This window comes from Thunnus albacares, chromosome 23, assembly GCF_914725855.1.
Source record: "Thunnus albacares chromosome 23, fThuAlb1.1, whole genome shotgun sequence".
Classification (NCBI taxonomy): domain Eukaryota; kingdom Metazoa; phylum Chordata; class Actinopteri; order Scombriformes; family Scombridae; genus Thunnus; species Thunnus albacares.
In genome coordinates this window covers 17,196,104-17,219,745 of record NC_058128.1, presented here as the reverse complement: position 1 = coordinate 17,219,745, position 23,642 = coordinate 17,196,104, and the positions used below count along the sequence as shown (strand labels likewise).

Below are 23,642 nucleotides of genomic sequence, written 5' to 3'. Positions count from 1 at the left end.
ATGGGGCCTATAAAATAAACTTTTTAGCCTTTAACTTTTCACAGAAAGAATAGGTGAAAAGGAAGATGACATGACGGATTAAACTCCTTGTCCTTAAAGGGAGGTCATCATCCCTGTACACGGCAGGGTGGGTAATTAACTTTTTAAAATGTGAACATCTACCAGCCACTGACAGATAAATGTCCAACTTCACCAGCTACTCAGTAGTAAATCATTATTTTGTGTCTGAGATCTACCAGCCACTTTCATATTTTACCAGCATTTGGCTGGTGGCCGGTGATAATTTCCCACCCAGGGTCTGCGACACATTTACATTCATACAAAATTCTCGCACTTACCAGCAGACGCTGTCGGTAGGGATGACGCCCCCTTGTGTAAAAGAGAAATTCGACCGACTGTCCTTGAGCTCAAAGGAGGGGTGCAGGGATGATCCATTGGCTGGTTCCTCACTTGAATGGTGTAATTAATTGCAGAGGCAGCCATGTTTTTGGGACAAGCCCCCCGACATGTCAGGGCTGGCAGTCTCTGGAGTCCACAGGTGTGTTTGTCTGACTGTGTTGGTCAGTGTGTTAATGTGTGGGATTTTTCTAAAATCGATGGACAGCATTACAGCCAAGTCGGTTTAGTGGTACATCCAGGCCAATCTAGTCAGGGACTGCAGCAGAGTGCACTGAGCAGTGTAAAGTTCTCTTCATGCTTCGATACTTTGCCAAACTGGTAGTTTGAAGAATATTGTATTGAATTTAGAGGGATGATGGTAAAGAAAGACATATCCATTTTCTGCCTTTTTTTCCCCCTCACTTGTCAGTTTCTTCTTCTCTATTTCTTGATCATGTAAAATCTGCCCAAGTTGCTTTCATGATCTCCTCTGCATTCTGATCCTTCACACCTATGTCAGCTTCCTACTATCTCTCCCTCTCCCTCTCTCTGTTTCTCCCTCTCTCTCTCGACAGGTTGTGACAGCGGTCTGTTTAGCATGTAAGGTCATGTAGAGGGTGGTGACCTGTGCGTGTGCGAGAGCGAGGTGATTGATGTCAGGTTGATCTCAGCTAATTATTCCTGGTGTCCTGAGGCGAGCGTGTCTGTTGTGTGAACCTGAACACAGCACCCACTGTATGCACAGTATGGAGGGAGCTACTTCAGCTGAAACTGAGGGAAAAAAATGAGCCGATATAGCTAACCCCATCATGAGTTTCACTTCTTGTTTCCATAACTGAAGAGTAAAGTCAGATTGGAAGAATATGCCTTAATATTTTGCCAATTACTAGACTTTCCTGCATAACTCGACCCAATCCAAAACAGCTCTTATGAGTCCAGGTGAAATGAAAATCATACCTTGATGGACCAAATTTCTACCAAATGACAAGGGGAAACTGCTTCACAAATGCAATACTAGGTGATGTGTCTTATTGTTTTTAGCTGTTCAGTTTTCACCTTTTTCAGTCGCTAAAATTATCTGATTGCCACCTGAAATTCAGGAATAAGCAATGTTTGTGCCTGTGTGTGTGTTCAAATGTGTATAGCTATAAGTCACAAGGCCAGATTTTACAGACTTTGTGCATAGCTTTTTTTCTTTTTAATAGATTTTAAGACTCAGAGCTGGCATCTAACATCAAGCAGTTATTGCTGGATGGCAGAAATACTGCTGTTGCTATGGCAATGGTCCTTTCTCCTCTTCTCTTTCCTGGCAATTTATCCTTACTCTATCTTTTACTTCCTCTTTTCATCATTTCCTTCCTTTGTTTGTCTCATTTTCTTCTTTTTTTTCCCCTCTCTTTTTGCTGGCTCTTTGTGTTGAGATCACCTCACACATGTACATATTACAAAAAAAAAGAACTGCCCACACGAATACACACACATTTCCTTTCATCGCGTTGCTGCCTGTCGGTGTGTCTCTACCCTCTGTTGGGGGTGCTGCAGCTCTTTGTTACACCTCCACCGCTACAGTATGCTTCTCCCCAACTGCCGTCACCTTCACTGCAGCAACTACGGTTAGGAGGCTTGCTACTTTCTGCCACGGTTGCTCGATTCAAATTGTAGTGCTACAATCCGCAATCCTGTTACACAGCAGCCACCATATGATAGGCTTACCATCAGCGCTGTTTGCAAAGTTAATAGCCGCCATCAAAGTGGGACGAGGCGATGTAATTCAATTTAACTTAGTCCTAATGCCTCGTTCAAAAGCACTGTCCATGTGTGACAATTTCAGAGGTGTCTGTCACAGGCTGAACAGTGTAGAAGAAGAGATAATTTGGCATTAGACTGTGTAGGTAGATTAATATCTGGGAAATATGGCAACTTTACTAAGAGGAAGGTTTCTCTGGAAGGTTTCTCTGTTTTGAAACCTCAACAGCATCTATTTGATTATAATTATACTCCACTATGTGTTCCTTGCATAGTAACTGTTTTAACAATCGGGGGCATATGTATGTGCGCATGTCATGAATGTTCATGTGTGTGTTCTGCCTCCTAGCATGTCCCCAGGCAAAACACCTGACTTAATAAGGTTGGTCCAACCACCAGCTGTCTCCTGTGTCAGTAGTCTCCCGGATTGTCTGGCTTAGTTTATTCATATGTTACACCATGCGGTCTTCGGTGTGAATTTTTCATCCTTTCTTCTCTAAGAGAAGGTTGACTGAGCACACTTTTTACAGCCCTTACAGTTCACACCTGTGCTCTGCTGGCCACCGGGAAGTGAAGAATTGCTATATGTGCACGGAAGACATTTTGTGCCCAGAGCAAAACCGTTTCAGTATAATCCTACAATTCATTATCTACTTTTAGTGATTTATTAACTCAAGGATTTAGAAAAGAATGACACCTCCATCTAATTAGATATAGCCAGAGGTTTATTTGTAAAAAATTCTCTTAAGTCTACTCATAAGCTAAAACAGCATTGTAAGTTTAGCTCTGATTAAAAGCACAGCCTCATGTCACAAGCCTGCTTTAATAATGTTAAAGTTAATAATACCATTTTCTATACCAGTGCTACTGATTCATCCAGTAAACAGATAAGTAAGCTGGAACCTTGGTAGAAGTAAGACCAGATATAGATATACAATAGTTCATGAAAAGCATCAAGGTTTGACATCTTGTCTCACCATAGTAAATGCAACTATGGTTTATGGTTTGAGTAACCTACTTGAAATAGAAATAGTATGTATACTTAACTGCATAGACTGTTAAAGTGCAGGGAGTAATATAAGCCTTTGATTGACAAAAAAACAACAACATTCCAGTCAATTTATTCACCATCTTTTAGTTTAGGAAACAAAGTATTCACCTACTCTTGGTGATTTAAAAGCCTTTGGAGAATTTGGAGGGGATAATTGAGCATTGACAGTCTCAGTATGGCATTTTTTGGTCAATGCCACAATGTGGGGAGCAGGTTTCTTTGTAACTTAATATTACAGCCTCCCTATTAACATTATTTTCACTGAATTCCACATCTGCCAGTTGCACTGCGGTAGCTCATTATCCTTTGAATCTGCACTGGTTTCATTGAGTGTATTAATTATTAATTTTTTCTTTTTAACAGTTCCTCCCAAACCAAAATATTCATTACCTGCAACAGTAACATAACTGAAATTCTGAAATGTCTGCATATTCCCTCATAAACTTTGCGAAAAAAAAACCATAGAGTCACCAGGTCAGATATTTTGGAACCTGTTTCATCTAAATCACTTAAAGGCAAGGCAAGCTTCAGGGACTTGACTATACAAGTCCTTGTTATAGCACACAAGAGAACACACACACACATACACGCACACTCCCACACCTGTACGCTCATCTATGCTCGGTGTCCTCTCCCAGCCATCTGGGCCATCCATCAGGTCTCCTGAGCAGGTATAATCCAGGGGGAAGTATCTTTTTACAAGACTCCCATTAGTTTACGGGCCGTCTGCTCCCTGGCGCCATCACTTTGTCCTTTAGACGAGTTAGACCATTCAGGACTTTCTCATAGCATTCAAGGTTTATAGGAGGGGAGCTTAACTTTTTAATACACTGCATGATAAAGGTGTCTGTCCTTTATAGTATTGTTTTTCTGACCTCAGTCGCCAATTGCGTCAGATGACACTGGGACAATGTCTGCAACGAGGGAGAAGAAGTGATGGCGTTAACCTACTTTTGATCATAGCAATAATATCTAAGACAGGTGCTTTGGATGACACTACTGGCACACATTGTAGTAGCGTAGAATACACCTGTAAGTGTTCTGACTTTTCCATATACTGTGGAAAAGCCTTTATTCTAATTCCATATATAAAGAAGATACAGAGATGGCTTTTAAAGACAAAGCAAGAGCTACTAGTTAATGTTGAGGCTGTGCTTGTCTTTTAGTTTGGTACTACAGTAATGTCAAGTATATACTACTGTATTTAAAGCAACTGACAAAATTATTGATAGCTGTGCTACTGAAGTTTCAGCCCACAATACATGTGAAAACCTTAGTGCCACAGTCCTGATGTTGGATTTGCTGAGGCAGCTCCTGTTGCGGAATATAAACGCCATTTTTTTTTGGCAGGTGTGTGTGGTATTCACGTGCGCGCAAGTTGCCCAGAACCTTGTGGTGTTTTGCCCCAGTGGTCGCGCTCCGTCTGAATGATGCCTGAATAGTGCATGGCTCCGGCCCGCCAACCGTCTTCCCTCCTGCTCCCGTCAGCTCCCTGCTCAGCCAGCACTGACTGACAGCACTTTTTCCCTTCTCGCTGTCTTCTACTCTTCTTACTGGCCGTCACACAGAACCATGCACACAGGGCAGGTAGACTGACTGACAGGCAGGTAGACAGACAGACATGGCAGTGGTGCAGGTACACACATTGACATACACACACACTTACAATCACCCATATACACACTTCCATACTTCATTTGATTTTTTTTTTTTCCCCTCAACACAAGAGCCCTCTTCTGGAGCCCTATTGTTTCTGTCCTCTCAGGAAGCAAACAGTCTAATGAATGCATGCATGATTCTAGTAGTGGTACTTAACTGTATTCTTGGCTTTTTGTGTATGAGATTAAGACCCTAAATCCTTAGATCCAGCCCCAGTGTAGGCCCTTGCCTTCGAAAAATGTTGTCTTGTCGCCAAAATGTCAAAGAAATGTTCCTCTGACCCAAATGTAAGTGGTTCAAATCCCCAACCAGCCTTGGAGAATCTGGGCCAGAGAGGTGAATAAGACACATTCTTTCCTCCCTCAGCAAGTACAATCGAGGTGGCCCTTATCAAGACACCCAACCCCATCTGCTTCACTGGAGCTGCTGTCGGCAACGGTACATGAGTGCCTGCACCGGGAAACTCCATCATTTGTACATCTGATGTGACCTTCCCTCCTCTTCTAACTACTCTCGAGCCGCATATTACTTTTGATTATCCTGGCTGGTTAAATGAATGAAATACAAACATGATATTTAGTTGTATTTTGCCCTCTGAATGTTGCAAGAGTCATTGAGCATTCATTAGCTGTGAGGGTCCCATATCAGAGCAGCTGTTGTGGGTGTTCAACAGAAGGTACATGGTGTCCTAATCACCCCCTGTGGTCCCTAGCTTAACTCCAGCCAAGACAAAGTGCACCCCTGTAAGTTCATGCATAATGGAATACAATAGTCAAGAACACAGGGAAGACTTGCAGCAGTTGTCCTTGAGTCGCACATTACCGATGTTACAGGTGTTTTTCATGCCAGTGAGGAATACCGCTTCCTCCAGGGCTGAGTCTGTACCTCCAGACCAATCCCCCGAGCTCTGTGCCTGCCAGCATGATAAACACCCACAGCACTGATCACACTAATTCCAAAGCATGTATATAATAATGTGATGTTTTATTGGTCCCAGTAGGGAAATTCTGTTTTCGCTTGGCCCCTGCTTGCACTTGTATATGTATACTTTAAAATTTGATTGCCTGCAGGGTGACTTGACTGTAAATTGAGTTTTAACCTTAGTGAGTTGCCTCTGCATAGTTTCTATAGAGACCTGTTAAAGGAATGTCTTCACAATTTCAATTAGTAGAGGTTTTTTTTTTCAATAGTTATACAGATTAAAGATGTGTGAGGGGGGGAGATGACAAATTTGTCAGCTAAAAATGGCTTGTTTGCATTGTTAACTTTGTTCACCGAAACTGACGGGGACAGCTAGTCCCTCGCCGCCTCGAGGACAGTTGCAGAAACTTTTCGCCCACATTGTGACAAGTGCCCGCTGAGCAAAAACAACAGATTAATTTTCAAAATGTCACGAAATGCCTTTAATTTATTCTAGTGGAGCTAGGGCCCGGCTGTCTCATTCATAATACACAAGAGATGCCCTAGAGAGTCAGATATGTTTTCTGAGAGATGAGCTAGCCTCACACTAATGAAACGACATCTGCAATTTAGCCTGTACGTCAACTATGCTCATGTCGCCTTCTCTGTCTCTGCCCACGGTAGGAAATGGAATTTTACTCCTCAGAAATGATTTCCCCGGCATTGGAGCGGAGATGAGTATGGCTATAGAGAAAGCATTTAGGAAATGGGGGGGGGGGGGGGGGGGGTGGACATATTCCCATGTGAGTGTATTTGCATTAGAATTAAGCATCACCACAGAGTGTATTTCACAGATGGATGATAGATTACATATTTCCTTCTGCAGATCTCCTCTCAAATCAGCCTTTAAGGCAAGGACTAATTAAAATGTGTGAAACTGGAAGAATAGGATGAAACATTCTTTCCTAGTAGACATTGTCCTTTGATATACTGTACAAGCGCAGTGCATCAGTACTCTGACAGTCAAGCTGTGGGTCTATAAGTCATCTAGACTCATCGGGTGAACTGTGAATTTGGATTCCGCAGCGGTCCGGCTCACTGCTGGAGTGTGAGGAAGGCAGCGAATTGCAGGAGTATAGAGGCTGTGTCTGCGGTTTTCTGTCTGTGATGCATGGTTCTTACCGGGCACATCTGCTTGTTCTGCCGGCCACATGGTGCCAAATAAATAAACACCCCTTACTTTTTCTACACACTTACACATGCCCACACACATACACTTGCATAGATGCCCCCCTTCGACACACACACATTCTTTCTTCCACTAGCTGTCCCTGCAATGGTTAAGTGTTTGACCAGAGGGGACGGGGCTCTGTGGAGATCACTGCAGCATCAGGATGTAAAGACCATTAGCCAACTCGTGCCTCACGCCCCTTCACCCCTCCTCTCTATACCCCCTATGGTGAGATTAATGCCAGGTGGGGGAAATATAACATAGTTTAATTAAGCCCGTGCCCACAAGATTCATGGACTCATTTCTTTGTCTGACAGTGCAAATGAAGGTTCAAAGGGTGCTAGGCAAGAGGAGAGACACCCTTGACTTGCTGTTAGGAACGTAATGAATGTAGAGCTGCACATAGGATAACGATTTCACCCTTAAAGACTCGGACTTAGTAGTTCCTACGTAACTTCACTGCAGCTGACCCGTTCCACATAAAGGTGAATGTCATCGAAAGCAGCCGAATGGTGCATTCAGACATTTTAATGTAAACACGCACACATGAGATTTAAAGATATAAAAATTCACCCAGGCGATAAAAGGGATCTGTGAAATTTTTATGCTAATTTCTTAAATTTATGCAAGTGTCCTTTGACACGCAGTAGTGTCAATCAATAGCCACAGCTCTCGAATCAGTCTTTCATGAGCCTGCAAAACGGGATGTACCCTAACAAACCACATCGGGACTGGCTGTGATTGCAGCACAAAGACAGGACTGCAATGCCAATTAAGTTTGCTTGCACTGGCTATTATTGTATTATTTATTATATGTCAGTAACATGAGGTATTGTATAATAAAGAGGATTTCCTTACAAAACAGAAAAAAACAGCAGTTAATGAACTAATTTGTAAAGTGCCATTATACAATGGTACTCTGTCTTTCAAAGAAAAAAAAAACCAGACAAATTGAATGGAGAGTATGTACATTGAATACTACACATGCCTAAGAGCTCCTGACTCAGAGGGAGGCAAAACATGGCTTGTTCCTTTTTATCTGTATGTCTGAACTCACACCGTAACTCTGCGCTTTCATACATGTTGCCTTCCATTTGTAGTCCTTAGGAGAGGAGATAGAGCCAGGAGACACGGAGAGAATCAGTGGAAAACCTGCAGCACCTTTCCTTTTTGTAATTTTTAAGGTGTGTGTCACATCTGAGAGACTTTTTCTATCAGTTTTTGAATGAGACTTGCTGCTGCACAGGTAGCCTTGGGGTAATCGAAACCTTCCCATACTGCTGGGCTCTGACTCCCTCCAAACCAGCAAAGCCACGCTGTGCACTAGATCACTGTATTGAATATCTATATAATTAAAGTCACAAGGGACAAGGTAAGGGAGAAATTTTAAGTGGAAGATGCAGAGGAACTATAGTGAATAAATAGCTACTCCCATCAGCCGAACAAGCTCTAATGCGTTTCACTCAATTTAGCCAATGGACTTAGCCCATTGCTGTTTATCTGATTGCTATTTCCTATTCTGCTATCTGTCACTGACGCTCCGTTGCATTTGCCTTGAAGAACAGGCAAGGCAGAGTCATTTGGCAGCACTAATCAATACCGTTCACTCTGCGCGAAGGGCTTATCAATTTCCAGCCAGCGCCTTGAATAAGAGTCTAGGAAGAATTTGGCTTATTCATTAGGTACATTTGTTTTTTTTTTTAACCCAGAAAAGTATGTTAAGGCAGTGCCATTTGATTTGCACTGAAATCAATTTCCCCTCTTTCCCTTCACTCTTGGAACGCAGGTAAAACAGTGGCAGTGCAATTACAAGTGAAGAGATTTCCACTGCGTTTTCATGTTTGTCTCAGTTCGGCTGTGGGAACTCATCCTGTTGAATGCTAATGGCTGTTTGTAGACTCGCAGGGCCTGGGCAGAGGGAGACCTATCTGTGAATAATGGATGAGTTAATGCTAGCGAGAACCCATCCAGGAACCTCCTGCTTCTTAAAAAACAGTGGTGGACAAGCGCACAGTCATACATCTTGAATATCCTAAGCTGCCTGGTCTCAGTAGATAAGATCACTTAATAATTTAACTTGCCTTTCAGGGCAGTTATTTGGATATGTTGTGAAGAAAATGTATCAAGGATCCCACAGTTTCATTATTTCTGTGGATCTGATGATGTAAGACAGATTACTTTCTACTTGTGAGGCTTAATTGTTTTCAACTCGTGTGACTTGACTATTATGTCATAACACAAAAGAAGCCCCAAGGTGGGTCAGAATCAGGCAGACTGACAAAGAGTGTGTAATGCACTGGAGGTAGACATCATGGATAAGGTAAAGGTAAACAAACAATAGCTTTAACTCTAATTACAAACATGATCTCTTTATGGTGCAGGGAAAATTATATCCTACATTCTTATTGTAGTCTGGTTATTATATTTGATTCACTGAAACTAGGATGAAAGACAAGACAGTGTTTCCCCTAGGATTCTGTTCAGTAGCTGTGCTGTTGTTCGCGCAGAATCCATGTTGCCAGGACCCGTATTTGCGCACACTAGCAGTGAAATAACTTAAAAGTACAGATAGATAGATTTATTTTATGTTCATCGAGCCATGTGTGTGAAAATTTACAGGAGCTTTTGACACCAGAAGCACTCTGGAGGCCCAGATAGTTATAGTTGTAATAAATGTCAAAGAATGAAAGGCCCCAGTATAGTCGGGGGAGGGGGGGAGTTCTTTCTCTTGATGTTATTTGACTAAAAACTATGCATTTTCACATCATTTTAGACCTTACAATATTAATAAAAAAACAACACTGGTTGTAGTATTTCAAATTACACTCAGACATTAGCAAGAAGTGAAGTGAAACAAATATGCTCACTGATGAAGTAAACACCTGAAGTAATCCTAATTAAGAGCAGGATTAGAATTGATTTATATTTTAAATATCACAAAATATTGTTTCCAGAGCAGCAACTGTAATGTTTACAACAGCAAAGTCACTGTATAAACTCAATAATATCTCACTGCAAAGAAAAATAACATGTCAATAAGATAAATGTCTCTGACATGAAAAATACTGAGTGAAGTTTAGAAACACTTAAGAACACAGACATCAGTCACTGTCAGTCATTCATCCTGTCCGGCCGCTTGAAGTGGAGAAAGCGTGCGTGATTTGCATTCGTCATGACTATTATGTACAATGTGAATTTTCAGCAGTGGCTTTCATCATTTAGCAGCAATGCTATGCTGCTTTTAAAAGCATATATGAGAAACACTGCAAGATCCAAGTTACCAGATACCACAAGACAATGTATTTTCTCTTGAGCCACTGTTGATCTCTACCTCACACCCTCCATCCCCTATTACTATCAAGATGAGTGTGTCAGAGAGGTTGGATGTAATATGTAGCATTGAGCCATATTTTCTTGGTCTTCATGGACCCATAGGGAACTGCTCTCCTCCAATTCAAAAGTTCAATTTGCACCTCTCCATCAGATTTATTTTACGTTATAGCCTGCCGGCTCTCCCACCTGGCCAGGAGAGAATGTAGTTAATAATCCACTTCTAACCCCATCAGATAATTTCAGCGAAGACAGAGCGAGAGGCAGGATAGAAAGTTTGGACATTGAGGACATGGCTGGTTGGTCGGTTGATTGATTGATTGATTCAGCTGCTCAAGAATGACTTAATGATCCTATAATGATTTTAAAATTGTTCTTAATGGCTCTATTTTATGTCATGGTAAATTGATTTCTTTTATCACAGTGAGTCTGTATTTGTTAGCATACAAGAGAGGTTATGACGTCAGTATTTGGTTTGCTGCCATTACTGAAAACAGATGGGGCAATCATTTATGCAATGAGTGTGTACTGATAAAAATACAAACTGTTATTGTGGAATTTTATTGTTTATTTTGCAATCAGCTCAATAACTGATAATGAACACATCTACACAGTGGATCACAGCTGCATGCTGGTAAATACATATGTTAAGCCCGGTGGAAGGAGGAGAAAGCTGTTTTTTATCGGAGGCTGAAACAGAAAACGTGGTTCTCACCACCATGAAAAACTGTCGGCAACGAACAATCTTGGATTGTATTCCAAACTGGATAACTGTTGAACTGAACATCTAAGTCTAATAAATCCCTAAATAAATAAATCAGTAAATAAATCAATCTGGATGAACTAGATTCGGTTTTCCAGAGCAGCAACTGTAATGTTCACAACAGCAAAGTCACTATATAAACTCAATGATATCTCACTGGAAAGAAAAATAACATGTCAATAAAATAAATAATATTTCTGACATGAAAATAGTGAGTGCAGCTTAGATAGGATGAAGAACACAGACATCAGTCACTGTCAGTCATTCTGCTGCTGATGTGATTCACTGCTGCAGGTATCACTGGTAGAGGGAGGGGCTGGTTTTAGAGGGAGGGCTGCCATATCTGCTTGTAGCTAAGTTGACAAGAATTTGCCAAATCAGCCAAACCAGTTAATCGGTCGACCTCTACTTGGCATCGCTCTCAGGTGGACAAACTATGTGATAGAGACACTGTTTATAAATGACCTCACTCATATCTCTGGTTGTCTATCAGCTGACATACTATATATATATTGCCTCACCATTGTATCTGTCATGCTCTGGAGGGGAATCGAAGTCTTTGTCCAAAAACTGCTCAATCTAACATGGACCCTTTGGGATTTTTTGTTGTCTTTCTACAGAAGAGCTACGGAAACTCAGCTGGTCAGGAATCCCACGACAGGTTCGACCAATCACGTGGAAGCTCCTTTCAGTAAGTTCCATGTAGACACACACACACACACACACACACACACACACACACACACACACACTGCATATATATGTTCAAATATCAGCAACATCCTGAAACAAATACAAATTTATGCAAAACGTGAAAACACTCACAACTCACAAAAACACTCGGATACAAGCACACTCAGATGAAAAACTATGTAACCACATACATAAACACCAATGTGAAGACACAGATTCATCAAAAGCACACACACACACACACACACACACACACACACAAAATTGCACAAATAATAAACCCATTACAGATGATCTCAACCACTCACACCCACATGCACACAAAGTTGCTGTCATGTTCTCTCTCCCAACCCCCTCCCCCTTTTGATTTATGAAGACTGGTAACAGTCCTGCTTTTTTTTTTTTTTTTTTTTTTTAACTTCAATAGGGAAAATTAATTGCGAGGCACAAATAATTTATTCATGAGACGCGTGGTGTGTTTACTCATTAAGCCATTGTTGTGGTGTACAGCTCTTAGTCTGCAGAGAGACGACTGGCTTTTTGAACGCCATGACTCTCCCATTAATTACCGCACAATAGCTAATGTGCCGCAGAAAAGATGTCATTAAAGGTGTGTGTGGATGTATGTGTGGCTGTTTGTGTTTTTTGGTGGTGGGAGGTTACCAACTGGGCGCTTTAAGCATTAACGACCGCTTTGTTTGGTACTCTGTTGAAGTGAGGGCTCATAATGTCGTATGAAGTTGCAAAGCATTGGCTGCAGTGTAGGCAGCCAGGCATAGGGGACGGGAGGGGCACCTCTGTACTTTAGTTAACTGTTTGTGTGTGTGTGTGTGTGTGTGTGTGTGTGTGTGTGTGTGTGGATGTTTTAGCTAATGTACCATAGATAACACCCTATTAATGGTTTGTTTGTGTCTGTGTGTTGTGTTTGGCTTTCTGTGTTTGTGTGTATACATATTACAGTATATGTGGGTAGCTATTGTGTGTGCACATGTATGTATGTATACGTACATACAGTTGGTACATATATATGAATGAAGAGAACACTGCTGTGAACTTTGGAGTTGCAGAGCACAGCTGCCCTGTAGCCTATATAAATGATGGTTGGACCGCCTCTGCTTCCCTGCAGATGAAAAGATGGAAGGATCAAAGATGAGTATTGTGTGGAGGGCAAAGAAGCACGAGAAAAACACAAAACACAAAAAGCTGTGTTTTTATGTTGTAATGTTAATAGGAATATGAGAAAGAGAAATACAAGTATGATCCATCCTCTGCAAGGTCTTCCTTCTCTGTTACGAAGCTTCGTCTGAAAGGAGTAGTTTGATATTTTTGTCATGTCTTGTGATTTCTGTTTGTTTATGTTAAATAATCAGTTAGAGGTGCTGTATTTTTCTAAATTTTGATAGGGCTAGGCTAACTGTATCCCACTGCCTCCAGTCTTTATGCTTCATATTTACCACAGAGTCATAAGAGTGGTATCAATCATCTAACTCATGGCAAGAAGGCAAATAAATGTATTTGCCAAAAGTCATACTTCATCTAAAATGCTTGAGTGTTCATATATTCACCCTGTGTAGGATTGCAAGTTGTAGTTTTTGTCTTTATAGATGAATTAAATGCGGTCAGCTTGAATTCTATGGAGAGAGTTCACAGAAATCCCTCAAACCTCTTCTGCAGTAATCTATGTGTCTGTTGTCCAACAGTGTACAAAATACGTTCCAACAGTCATCTTTATGCCACAATAAATGCTGCTAAATGCATAACTGCAGTGTCACACTCACCTTTTTTAAGCTCCGAAGCCTGAAAGCACCTCAGTTCAGGAGACCGTCTCAATATTTGATTTGCAATTTTTTCGTCTGTTGTTAAAAACCAAGGTGGTGCTTTGCTCTCCAACATGGTTACAACAAGCTGTGAAATTTAAACTCTTGTGTCTCTCTTTCAAGGACAAATTGGAAGTGAGATTTTAACAAGTTGAAAAGAGCTACTTCATTGAGGATATTTGTCTCTGTATGATAAATATGTAGGGGCTATTTTGACCATGATGATCCATATCTGAACTTATCTCTGCCCCACCTTGCAAGATTTTCAATAGATTAAAGCAGGAATAATCCTCAGGTTAAACCCAAGGCTTGGATTAAAGCTAAAAGTGGGCATAGTGTCAAAAGCACTCATATCTTCTGAAGTGTCATAACACTTGACTGCCTTTTCTGTCCTGTCTGGGGTATGATCCAGTGGAGAAATAGATAGGAGGGATCAGGCTCGAAAAATCTATTCTCTGTCTCGCACGCATACACACACACACACACACACACACATTCAGACTCCCTGCCCACGCTGTATTCCATAAACTTGGCAGAGGCACCTAATAAAACTTCACTCCAGTGGTGTCCCTTGTGCCCTTCTCCTGCTCACCAGTGTGCACCAACTTATTTGATTTTTTCCTCCCCTCCAGCAGGCATGCTTGAGCCACGCTCGTCTTTGCCCGACAAAGACGAGAAACAAGTTTTCCCACTGCGGTCAGAGCTCGGTAATGCTCCCCCAACGGCCCGCATTTACCGCCACATCACAGAAATCGTACACAAAGGTCTCCACTGTTATTAACCAGTGTGGAAATTAAAAAGCAGGAAGCAGGTGGAAAAAAAAATGGAGAGGGAGAGAGTAGTTTTTATTCTCACTAGATAGCTTCCCTCCGCCTCTTTGCAATATATGAACATGAGGCTTCATGGGTTGCCCCTGGCCTCAGAAACACATCCGGTTGAACTTCCCATTATTTCAGAAATAATACCATCTTATTTCATTTGTTTAAAGAGCACTTGGTGTTGGAGCCTGAAGGAGAAGGGAAAGAAATTAAATGGCTTTTCTGCTTTGTGAAAGAATGTCAGCCTGTGGCAATATGTACATTTGCTAATGGAGTGTGGCTGTTAAATGTGAAGTGGTGGGAGAGGAGAAAACTAACTGGCTGTGGAAATATTGATAAGGCTAAAGGGTTATATGAGATGTATCAGGAAGCACCGGCAGCAGAACTGATTTAGAGATTATTATGTTTAACTGTTACTGTATAACAGTACATATAATTATATTGCCAGAGAGAAAAGAGTAGGGTTGGTTTTTTTTTTTTTTTTTTTTTTGTCTGGGTATGCACAATCTTAAAGCCATCTCACACCTCGCTAGAACACGCTGTGCCTTTTTCAGTACATTCATAAGAAGCGCAGATTCACCTCTCAAGATTACCAACTAAGTCCATAGAAAATAGTTTTTCGTAAACAAGACAAGAAGCAGGAGAAAAATGTTGCCTTTGTGTACACGGAACTTCAGTTTGTACATTTGTGAAGAAATACACTCTGCGTCTCACCTACTCCGTTAATGAAGATCAACAGTGAAGATGAGCCAAAAGCAGCGCTGCCCACCACTGACTGCATAGTACGTGGTCCTCTTTTGGATCATATCAGTGGTGTATTGACAAAGAACGAGGGGGATGTCATTTTATTTTCTCTTAAAAACTTGAAGGGCTTGACTCCAAAGCCTTCTTTAAACCTTAAAGTCTCCCTCCAGTCATAAATGTGTTTTTCATGTTCTTCCTTCAGTCGGATGTTTGAGCTTCTCTGTGCAGAATGATGTATGTGCAGTTTGACACTAGAAGGCTGTTTTTTCATTCATCTTCTGAAAGCGGAAAGTTTCTCTTTGGTCACGGAAAATCAGAGTTAAAGGCGTGAACCTACAGGCAGGATTTGTGACATCTCAACTAGTTTAGAGCCAATCGAGGGCCAGTATACAACCTACACAAGTGTGATGTGGATACTTGAAACCTCCAGTGCACATATACTGAGAATAGATGGTAAATCCATTAAAAGTCCACTGAGGTCTTCTATCAGCCTATGTTGGCTAAAGTCGGTCATTTTTGGTTAAAAACCTGTAGCGGCAATAAATATGACACAGTGAAACCCCAGTGAATCTTTTGCATATTTATATTTGTTTTAATTCAGTTTGCAAAAATGAATTTAAAAAGCAAAACTTGTCTCACAAGATGCAAGTGCAAAATGGAGACAAATAAACATAGAGACGAGCCTTTTTAAAGTAAGATAAGTTTTGTTTCTTCGACCTTTGCTGTTCCCATAGCAGGACAGTTTGTTTCCAGTCTACTTCCACGATAATGCACTCCTGCTAAGTAAAAAATAATTTAGATTCAGAGTAAGCTTACTAAAAAAAAACCCAACAAAAAACAATTTCATTTAAATTCCCCAAATGGATTCCCCAAGCATATTTGTCCTGTTTTTTTTTACAGAGTTTACTGAAGTGGAGGATCCATTAGAGGGATGGAAGGATTGAGGAGTTAGGAGATTGATGCAGGGAAGAATGAAGAGATGAAGTTTATGCAGACAGATTAACAGAGGCAGGAGGAAACACTGCACTGCCACATTTTGTATCACTGGCAGGTCACGCAGATCTCCACTCATTCACCCTTTTTAACCAGTAGACCAAGACATATTGCAGCAGACACATTGAAATGTTTCAATTATGATTAGTAATAAAGAGTAGTAATGAAATAAAACCACCAAGTTGTGCATGACACACTTAATTGTACTACCACAGTTTCGTCCTCTTCATTGTCTTCAAATCTCCCTGTGTGTGTGTGTGTGTTTGCGTTTGCGTGTGTGTGCATGGTCCTGCCCTATCAAGCAGTAATGCAGCTGCAGTGATTGACCTCTATTAAGCTGTCCATTAACCTTCAACACACGCATGCTCTCTTCTTCTTCATTTGGCAGAGTGCACATAACACCAGAGCCTACTGTTTTGTAGCTGGCCTGTTTTGTCTTGCGTGTACGCATGTGTTTTGTGTGTGTGTGTTTGCATATGGAGCAGTTTCAATATGTGACGGATGGGCTTTTTGGCAGACAGCTACTGTGAAAAAGTCACAGTCATTGCTTAGGCGGATTTTTGCGGGCAGAGATGTGACCGTCTGGCTGACTGGCAGCACCAATGGAGAAGCAGCAGTCAGGTAGATGGGACGGGAGGTGTCTGCCATCTTTTGGTTGTGAAAGGCTGACAGTTTTGTTTTTCAGGGCTAGTGACTTAAACCAACAGATAAAGAGAATGAGAAATACTTCGAATGGTGGTGCTGTGAAGGGTTGGGATAAGATGGATGGGCTGACAGAGAATATAAAATGAGATGTGTGTTTATATGTCATATCATGCGCATGTGAGTGTGTTGAACCAGGGTCTTACTGAGTGTATTTTTCACATTTTAGTTCGCCTATGACGTTTGTTTCCAGTGTTTGTATGTGTTAGCCATGTGTGTCGTACGTGTGTTTATGTGTCTGCAAGCAAAGTTGTTGAACGCAACAAATAAACCTCTAGACTCTCCAGACATCTCTTGGGGTCTTGTCTAGGAAAAAAAAGAATATCTCTCTATATAAAGCAAGGAATCTCCTTCTGACTGTTTGTATGTGTGTTTGTCCTTCGCATATCTTGAAAACCATTCGTCCAATCTACGTCATACCTGGTTGATGTATTGCTGGGGACCCAAGAAAGTGCAGTGTCAAGTATGAAGTTGTTTGGATGAGCGCTTCTCGAGAAATATATAAAAATACCTCACAAACAACATTGACTTACTTTTTCTTCTGCTGGTGGAGTCAACAGGTGGAAATATCAACAGCGCCATTGCAACCCACATTGTGGTCGGACCTCGAATTTCATTCGTTGTGGACTTGAAAAAGTTTAGGTGACTTAAGCACTGCTATTTAATTGTGAAATGTGAATGAAACTTTGCATGTCCGTTCAAGACTTACTCAGGAAGTCTTGAACGGGCACTGCAGTTCATCTAGCTAAAAAGCAAGGAATCTCTGTCTGTCTGTTTATATGTATGTGTGTCCTTTGTAGTGTCAAATATGGTGCAATTTGGACATGTGACATGTTTAATATTAATGAGCTTTGACTAAACAAGCAAACAGTGAGACTCTCAGCTCCGTGTCTGAACGCAGCAGGGGCTGTTTGATATAAACACTGTCACGTCACAGCGGGGTCAGTTAAACTGTCCAAGAAAGAAGAATGAGTGCACACAGGAGAAAAAAAACGGAGGCGGAGTCAGTAAAACTAGCCAATAGGAGTGCAGGCACGTTTGATTGGCAGCAGAATCAACCAATGGAAGATAAACTGCTTGTGCAGTTCAACCTCTGTTTAGTCTTACTGGTAAAGTTTCTTTCTGGATTTAGACCATTTAATTTATTAATTCCTTAAATTTAAATCCTTAATTACAAACCAGTTTGCTGTCTCTTTTCCATGGATCTGAAACCTGCATCTCCACTCTTCATATGTCTGCTCACCAAAACTTCGTTCAGTGCTCCATAAGAGTAGTTAGCGTCATGGATATGATTTGGATTGTGATATTAAAAATAAGATAATAATGTTAAATGCGACATGATGTTATGATATTGTTGTACCAAGCACAGACACACAGACGTGTGCTGTGATGTAATGCCCCCACCCCCTCCTTCTTCTGCTGCCCCCTTGGTATTGGATCTCCTATCAGTGATCTCGATTAGCCACAACTGGACGATATGAAAATAGAAATGATCTCCCAGCCCTTTAACAGAGTCACAAGAAAGACAGAGGTCCAGGTAGATGACAAACACACACAGGAAACATCAACCTTTTAAGGTCTGTTATATTTTTCAGAGACTGTGTGTCGGTGCAGGTAGATGAGTTTAGTTTGGTGGTGATTCCACTAAAGCCAGTCCAAAACAGAGTTAATCTCAGATGTGACTGAACAGCAGCCAAATGTGTTCTCAGAAAAACGCGCTTCCAATTTAAACAGTTTAAATTGGAAGTGATGTCAAATAAATGAGAGACAGACAGACTGATAAAAGGGAGCAGGTATACAACAGTATCTGTCTACTTAAAAAATCCTTCACAAGGGAATACAAGTAAGATTTGATCATAAAAAAATATTTACTCAGTGTCCAATTACCAACTTTTTCCTTTCAATTGCCTCTCATGTCAAGGTCTTCATCAGTGAATGGAGTTTGCTCAGTTTTCATGGAGATGGCTCAGTAGTTACTCAACAGGTGGTTGTTTATCACGTGACCTGTCATCATATGGGTGAAGGACCATGTATGCCTTTTTAAAAAAAAAACTTAAAGGAATAGTTTGACATTATTTCTTTTGTTGCTGAGAGTTAAATCAGAAGATCGCAGTAGCTGGAGCCAGCACCTGGTTAGCTTCGCTTGGCATAAAGTCTGGAAACAGGGAAAATAAGCTTGCCTGGCTCTGTCCGAAGTTAATAAAACCTGCAAACCAGTATCTCTTAAGTTCATTCATTAGTTGGGCTTTAGCTAAGCTAACAGCTTGGTGGCTATAACAAAGTGATGTCAATCTTTGCAACTAACTCTGTTATTCATAATGTGCACTCAGCTCTTGTCTTGTCAAAAGGAATGATACAAAGTAGAAAAATCGATCTTAAGTGCTCAAAAGGGTAACAAAATAGATTAAGTTAAGATAATGAAATTATGAAAGATTAATTAGGCTACACCCTACTCAGATGAATGTGATGAGTAACTTTTATCATCATATTGTTGAGAATTAACATAAGAACAAAATATCCCTAACCAATACACGCACATGCAAATAAGACAATTTAAAACACATCAACAGCTACGATATGGATGACAAGTTTTCAGAGCAAGCAGGCGTGTTTGAGCTCTGTTTTGAAGACTTTAACTTTGTGAATATTTTAGAGCCCCTGGTCCCAGCTCTCGTTTTTAATAGACTTAAGATTTGTTGTTCAGTTTGGAGTTGACTTTCTCCTCATTGCATAAGCCTGACCGCACAAGGACAACGAAACACACTTTCACAAATGTATGCTCACATAAATTGTCTGACAAACATGTTCCCAGAAGTATACACATACACACACACACACACACACACACACACACAGAGAAAGGTAGCTCCCTTAAGAGATGGCAAACATTTTGTCAAGAAAGCAGAAAGTTTCCCTTGCAAAGTGAAGTGTGTCATTTACAGACTATGTAATCCCAGGTGGAGGAGTTTGGTTTGTGATTGAACTCGGCTAACAGACTCAAAGCAAACAGTCGAGGTTTTAAAACAAGAGTTTAGAAATAAAACCTCATTAAATAGTGAATACTGACAGACAAATAAATAAGAAAGAGACCGACAACATAAAACGCCATGTGGTTTCAGAAACTGAAGAGACTTTCTTACCGAATATCTACAGAGCTGAATTAATGAGTCCCATGTGGAACCCACTAGCACTAGCGTGTGCGAGAGTGTGTCTGTGTGCATGTGTGTTACAAATAGACAGGTGTGTTAGTAGAGGCCATTACCAGTTACTTTCTAAAGTTTTTATTTGGGCCTGTACAACTATCTGTACACAAGTGCCAGGGAGTTATGGTAATGCATATATAAAATGGTTTAGTGCTTTTAATTTTGATGCAATGTTGTACCATGGCTTAATTGGACAGTACAATGATTGAAGTTATTGCCATTTCAATGAGAACAGATTTTATGATGTTGGACATTTAAAGGCATACTTCAACGTTTTGGGGAGTATGCTTATACACTTCCTCATGGACACAGTCAGGAGACAGTTAGCTTAGCTGGGACATAGCCTGGCTCTGTCTAAAAGCAACAAAATCAACCTACCAGAACCTCTAAAGCTCAAAATAATGCATCATAGCGATTGTTTAATCCAAACAAATCCGTTTTTCGAGACAGATCCGAAACGTAATTTAATCTAGTTAGTAAGAAGAAATAGATAAACAGAGAAATACTGTATTTTGGACAGTATGTATGATATTAAATATGGTATATCAAAGAACAAAACAGAGGAAAAGATTGTATTTCACGCCAAATTTAATTTTTCATCACAAAAGAATATATTTTTCTTGTTCAATCATTATTTTTTCATCAGTGTAAGCTTGTAAGACTGAATTCTTTCTTCTATCTCCTCTATTTCCTTTTCTTTCTCTGCTTCCTTTCTTCTCCTGTCTCTTTTTCAAACTCTCTCTCTCTCTCTCTTTCTCTCTCAGGGTTACCTGCCAGCTAATGCAGAGAGGAGAGAAAGCGTCCTACAGAGGAAGAGACAGGAATATTTTGGCTTCATCCAGCAATACTACGACTCCCGCAACGACGAACACCATCAGGACACATACAGACAGGTATACATGCTCATGCACTCCAAACCACACACAGACATATGTATTTTTTCTTCATGTAATGATTTCTATTACATTGCTTTTTTCCTCCCCCGCACACCTGTCTGAATCCCAGAATTTGAAGGACAGGAATGAGAGAAGGACAACAAAAGGCTCCATTTCCAATTACAAGAACAACTTCTTGTCACTAATGTATTCCCTCAGCAAAAACCCAGGACACAAAGATATTCATGTGTATGTTTGTGTGTGTGTGTGTATCTGAGAAAGAGTGTGTCTTGACAGGGTTGCGCCCTGCAGCCTGGATTACTGAAACCAGTTATCTGGCAAAAAGTGCTTTTCCATGTTTTTTTCCGCTCTCTGTCCCTTCCTTCTTCCCCTCATGTACTCATAGGACCGTTGTCTGTCTGTCTGTGTTGACATGGAGGCAGTGTGGTCGAGCTCTGTTCACAGAGCAGACACAACCCGCCCCGAGCTTCAGAGAGCTGCTTAAATGAACTCTTGTGTTTGGCTTTGAAAATAATATCTAGTTTTACTGTCTTTTCTGTCTGTATTTATCTCTCTCTCTCTTTCTCTGTCCCCCCAATACTCTTTCATTTTAACACTCAACTACTTCCCATTCATTTCAAGCCGATAAGCAACATCAAAGTGGGCTGTAGATAGCGAAAACCCACATTTTTCATATTCTGTCCAATTTCCCATTGATCTCTTCTGCACTGTGCCAGAAAGCCAGCATACTTTGTTTTGATGATTGTTTGGCTCGCATCTTGAAGCCTCTTTTTCTGCCAAATTCCGCTCATTCAAGCACTGTTTGTGTTGATGGAGAAAGGGATGATTTCTAGTGATTTTTTGTTGTTGCCGTGTGTGATTACGTGTGTTTGTTCATATGTCAGTTTATGTTTTGTGTCTAATGTGTTTAAGTGGCTTTAGATATATTTACGTACATGAACCTATATGTTTGTCTGTTTATGTGTCTGTATTCATACAGGATGGTCCATCAGCCAGTCTGAATTTCTCCATCTGTGTCCATAGTTTGTGTCTCTTCTCGTGTCTGTCCATCTGTCTCCTTAATATATCCGTTTATGTAGTTGGTAACCTGCCCAAACAGCTTCTGCATGTGTATACATATGCATATGGATGTAGCCACTGTAGAAGTCCCAGCCTGCACCGCAAGCTTTTTGAAGTACTGCTGCAGTTTCATTCCATCCCAAAAGAAAGTGTTAAAAAAAAAAAAAATCAAGCTTTGCCTTTTATAAAACTGTCAGAATACACAAGATAAGTCTGGTAGCTTGTTGGATGAAAGACACTGGAGATGTGTGTTTGAAGCAACTGTTAAAGTTGCATTAAACTGCCCCCACTAAGGGGCAGTAAAACCAAACATTTGCTTGTTATATTTTGGGTTTGTCAAGCTCTGGTGGCTAAAGTTTAAGCAATCATCCAGCAGTAAAAACGTTGGCAACCCAGTGGAATCCTTCCCGCTACTGGTCAGATGTAAGCTCAACATTCGTTTGCTTGCTTGCTGTTTGTCTTGGTTTCTTCCACTCTTTTAACCAGTCGCTCATTGACGATGTCACTCAGTCATTTTGCACTTTGCAGAGGCAGTTTGAACTCAACCATACAGGCAAGCAACTCAACGAACTGAATGCTGCTGGAAGTTGTATAGAAATGTTGATTCCCAGTGGGATCAGTAGTATAAGCATTATATGGAATCATTTTACTCAGTGTCATTTGACTAAGTTTTAATATCACACATAACACCCCTCGAGGGCAGTACATTTGCATTCACTTGTTGAAGGAAAATTCCAGATTTTCTTTTGTAGGTAACTGTATTGGGATCTACTTTAGTCAGTAGATCCTCAATTATTAGAATAAGACCCAGGTCGATGAATCTAAGAATTTTCCTTTAAGTCTTGACAAGCTCATTTCCTACAGCTAGTTAAAAACTGCACTAAATGCCGAGGACAAGAGCATGAAGGGGACTTCTACAGTGGTACTCGTGAGTGCAAATGTGCGCGTATGTGTGTGTGTGAGTGTGTTTATCTAACACTTTCTCTCCCATGTTGCTGTCAGATCCACATAGACATTCCTAGGATGAGTCCTGAGACTTTGGTGCTGCAGCCAAAGGTGACAGAGGTAAGGTGGACAGGACTGTGAATATAGCTCAATCCCCCAGTCCTGTCAGCAACAAGCCACACACTCTCGCAAACAGTCCGATGCAATCTGGACTATTTTCAGTTGGCTTGGCTCCAGCTGCTGTCCCGCATCCGTCTGGCTCCCTTCTGACGAATCTGTCCTCCTGTTATATTGTTAATCTGTGGGGTAGACACTCTGAAATGGTGGAAACGTGGTCTTACACACACACACACACAAGCACATACTGTACTATCACAGATCTAACTTGACATGCATAGACACATATAAGCATTTAAGATCACTGCCGCCATCCATTTCAGACCACCGAAACCCCCCGTCCGCCTTCAATCAAGGACACCAATCCACTAACTGTTGCTCTCTCTCTCTCTGATCTGTGCTAACCTGCCCGTTGCTTCAGTGTTTGTCTTTTTTCTCTCTTTCTCTCTCTGCAGATTCACATTGACATACCGAGAACTAATCCTCTTATTCCTCTCTTTCAACAAGCTTCTGTCCAAGAGGTGAGACCCCCCCTGCTGCACACACACCACCTCACCTAGCAGGGTTTTCCCCTCTGCTTTTGGGCAGATTTGGGTG

General features: G+C 41.0%; 1 protein-coding gene across 3 annotated transcripts in view; it reads left to right on the top strand.

Moving 5' to 3' along the window:
* tbc1d22a (TBC1 domain family, member 22a) overlaps window positions 1-23,642 on the top strand; it is a 133,120-nt gene that overhangs the window by 14,546 nt on the left and 94,932 nt on the right. The window contains exons 6-9 of one of the 3 annotated variants that reach the window (XM_044343294.1): window positions 11,679-11,749; window positions 20,793-20,921; window positions 22,986-23,048; window positions 23,501-23,566. In XM_044343294.1, the coding sequence (XP_044199229.1) occupies window positions 11,679-11,749; window positions 20,793-20,921; window positions 22,986-23,048; window positions 23,501-23,566 (329 nt within the window). The remainder of the gene's footprint in view (window positions 1-11,678; window positions 11,750-20,792; window positions 20,922-22,985; window positions 23,049-23,500; window positions 23,567-23,642) is intronic. The other 2 variants (XM_044343296.1, XM_044343295.1) reach the window with 2 other exon arrangements.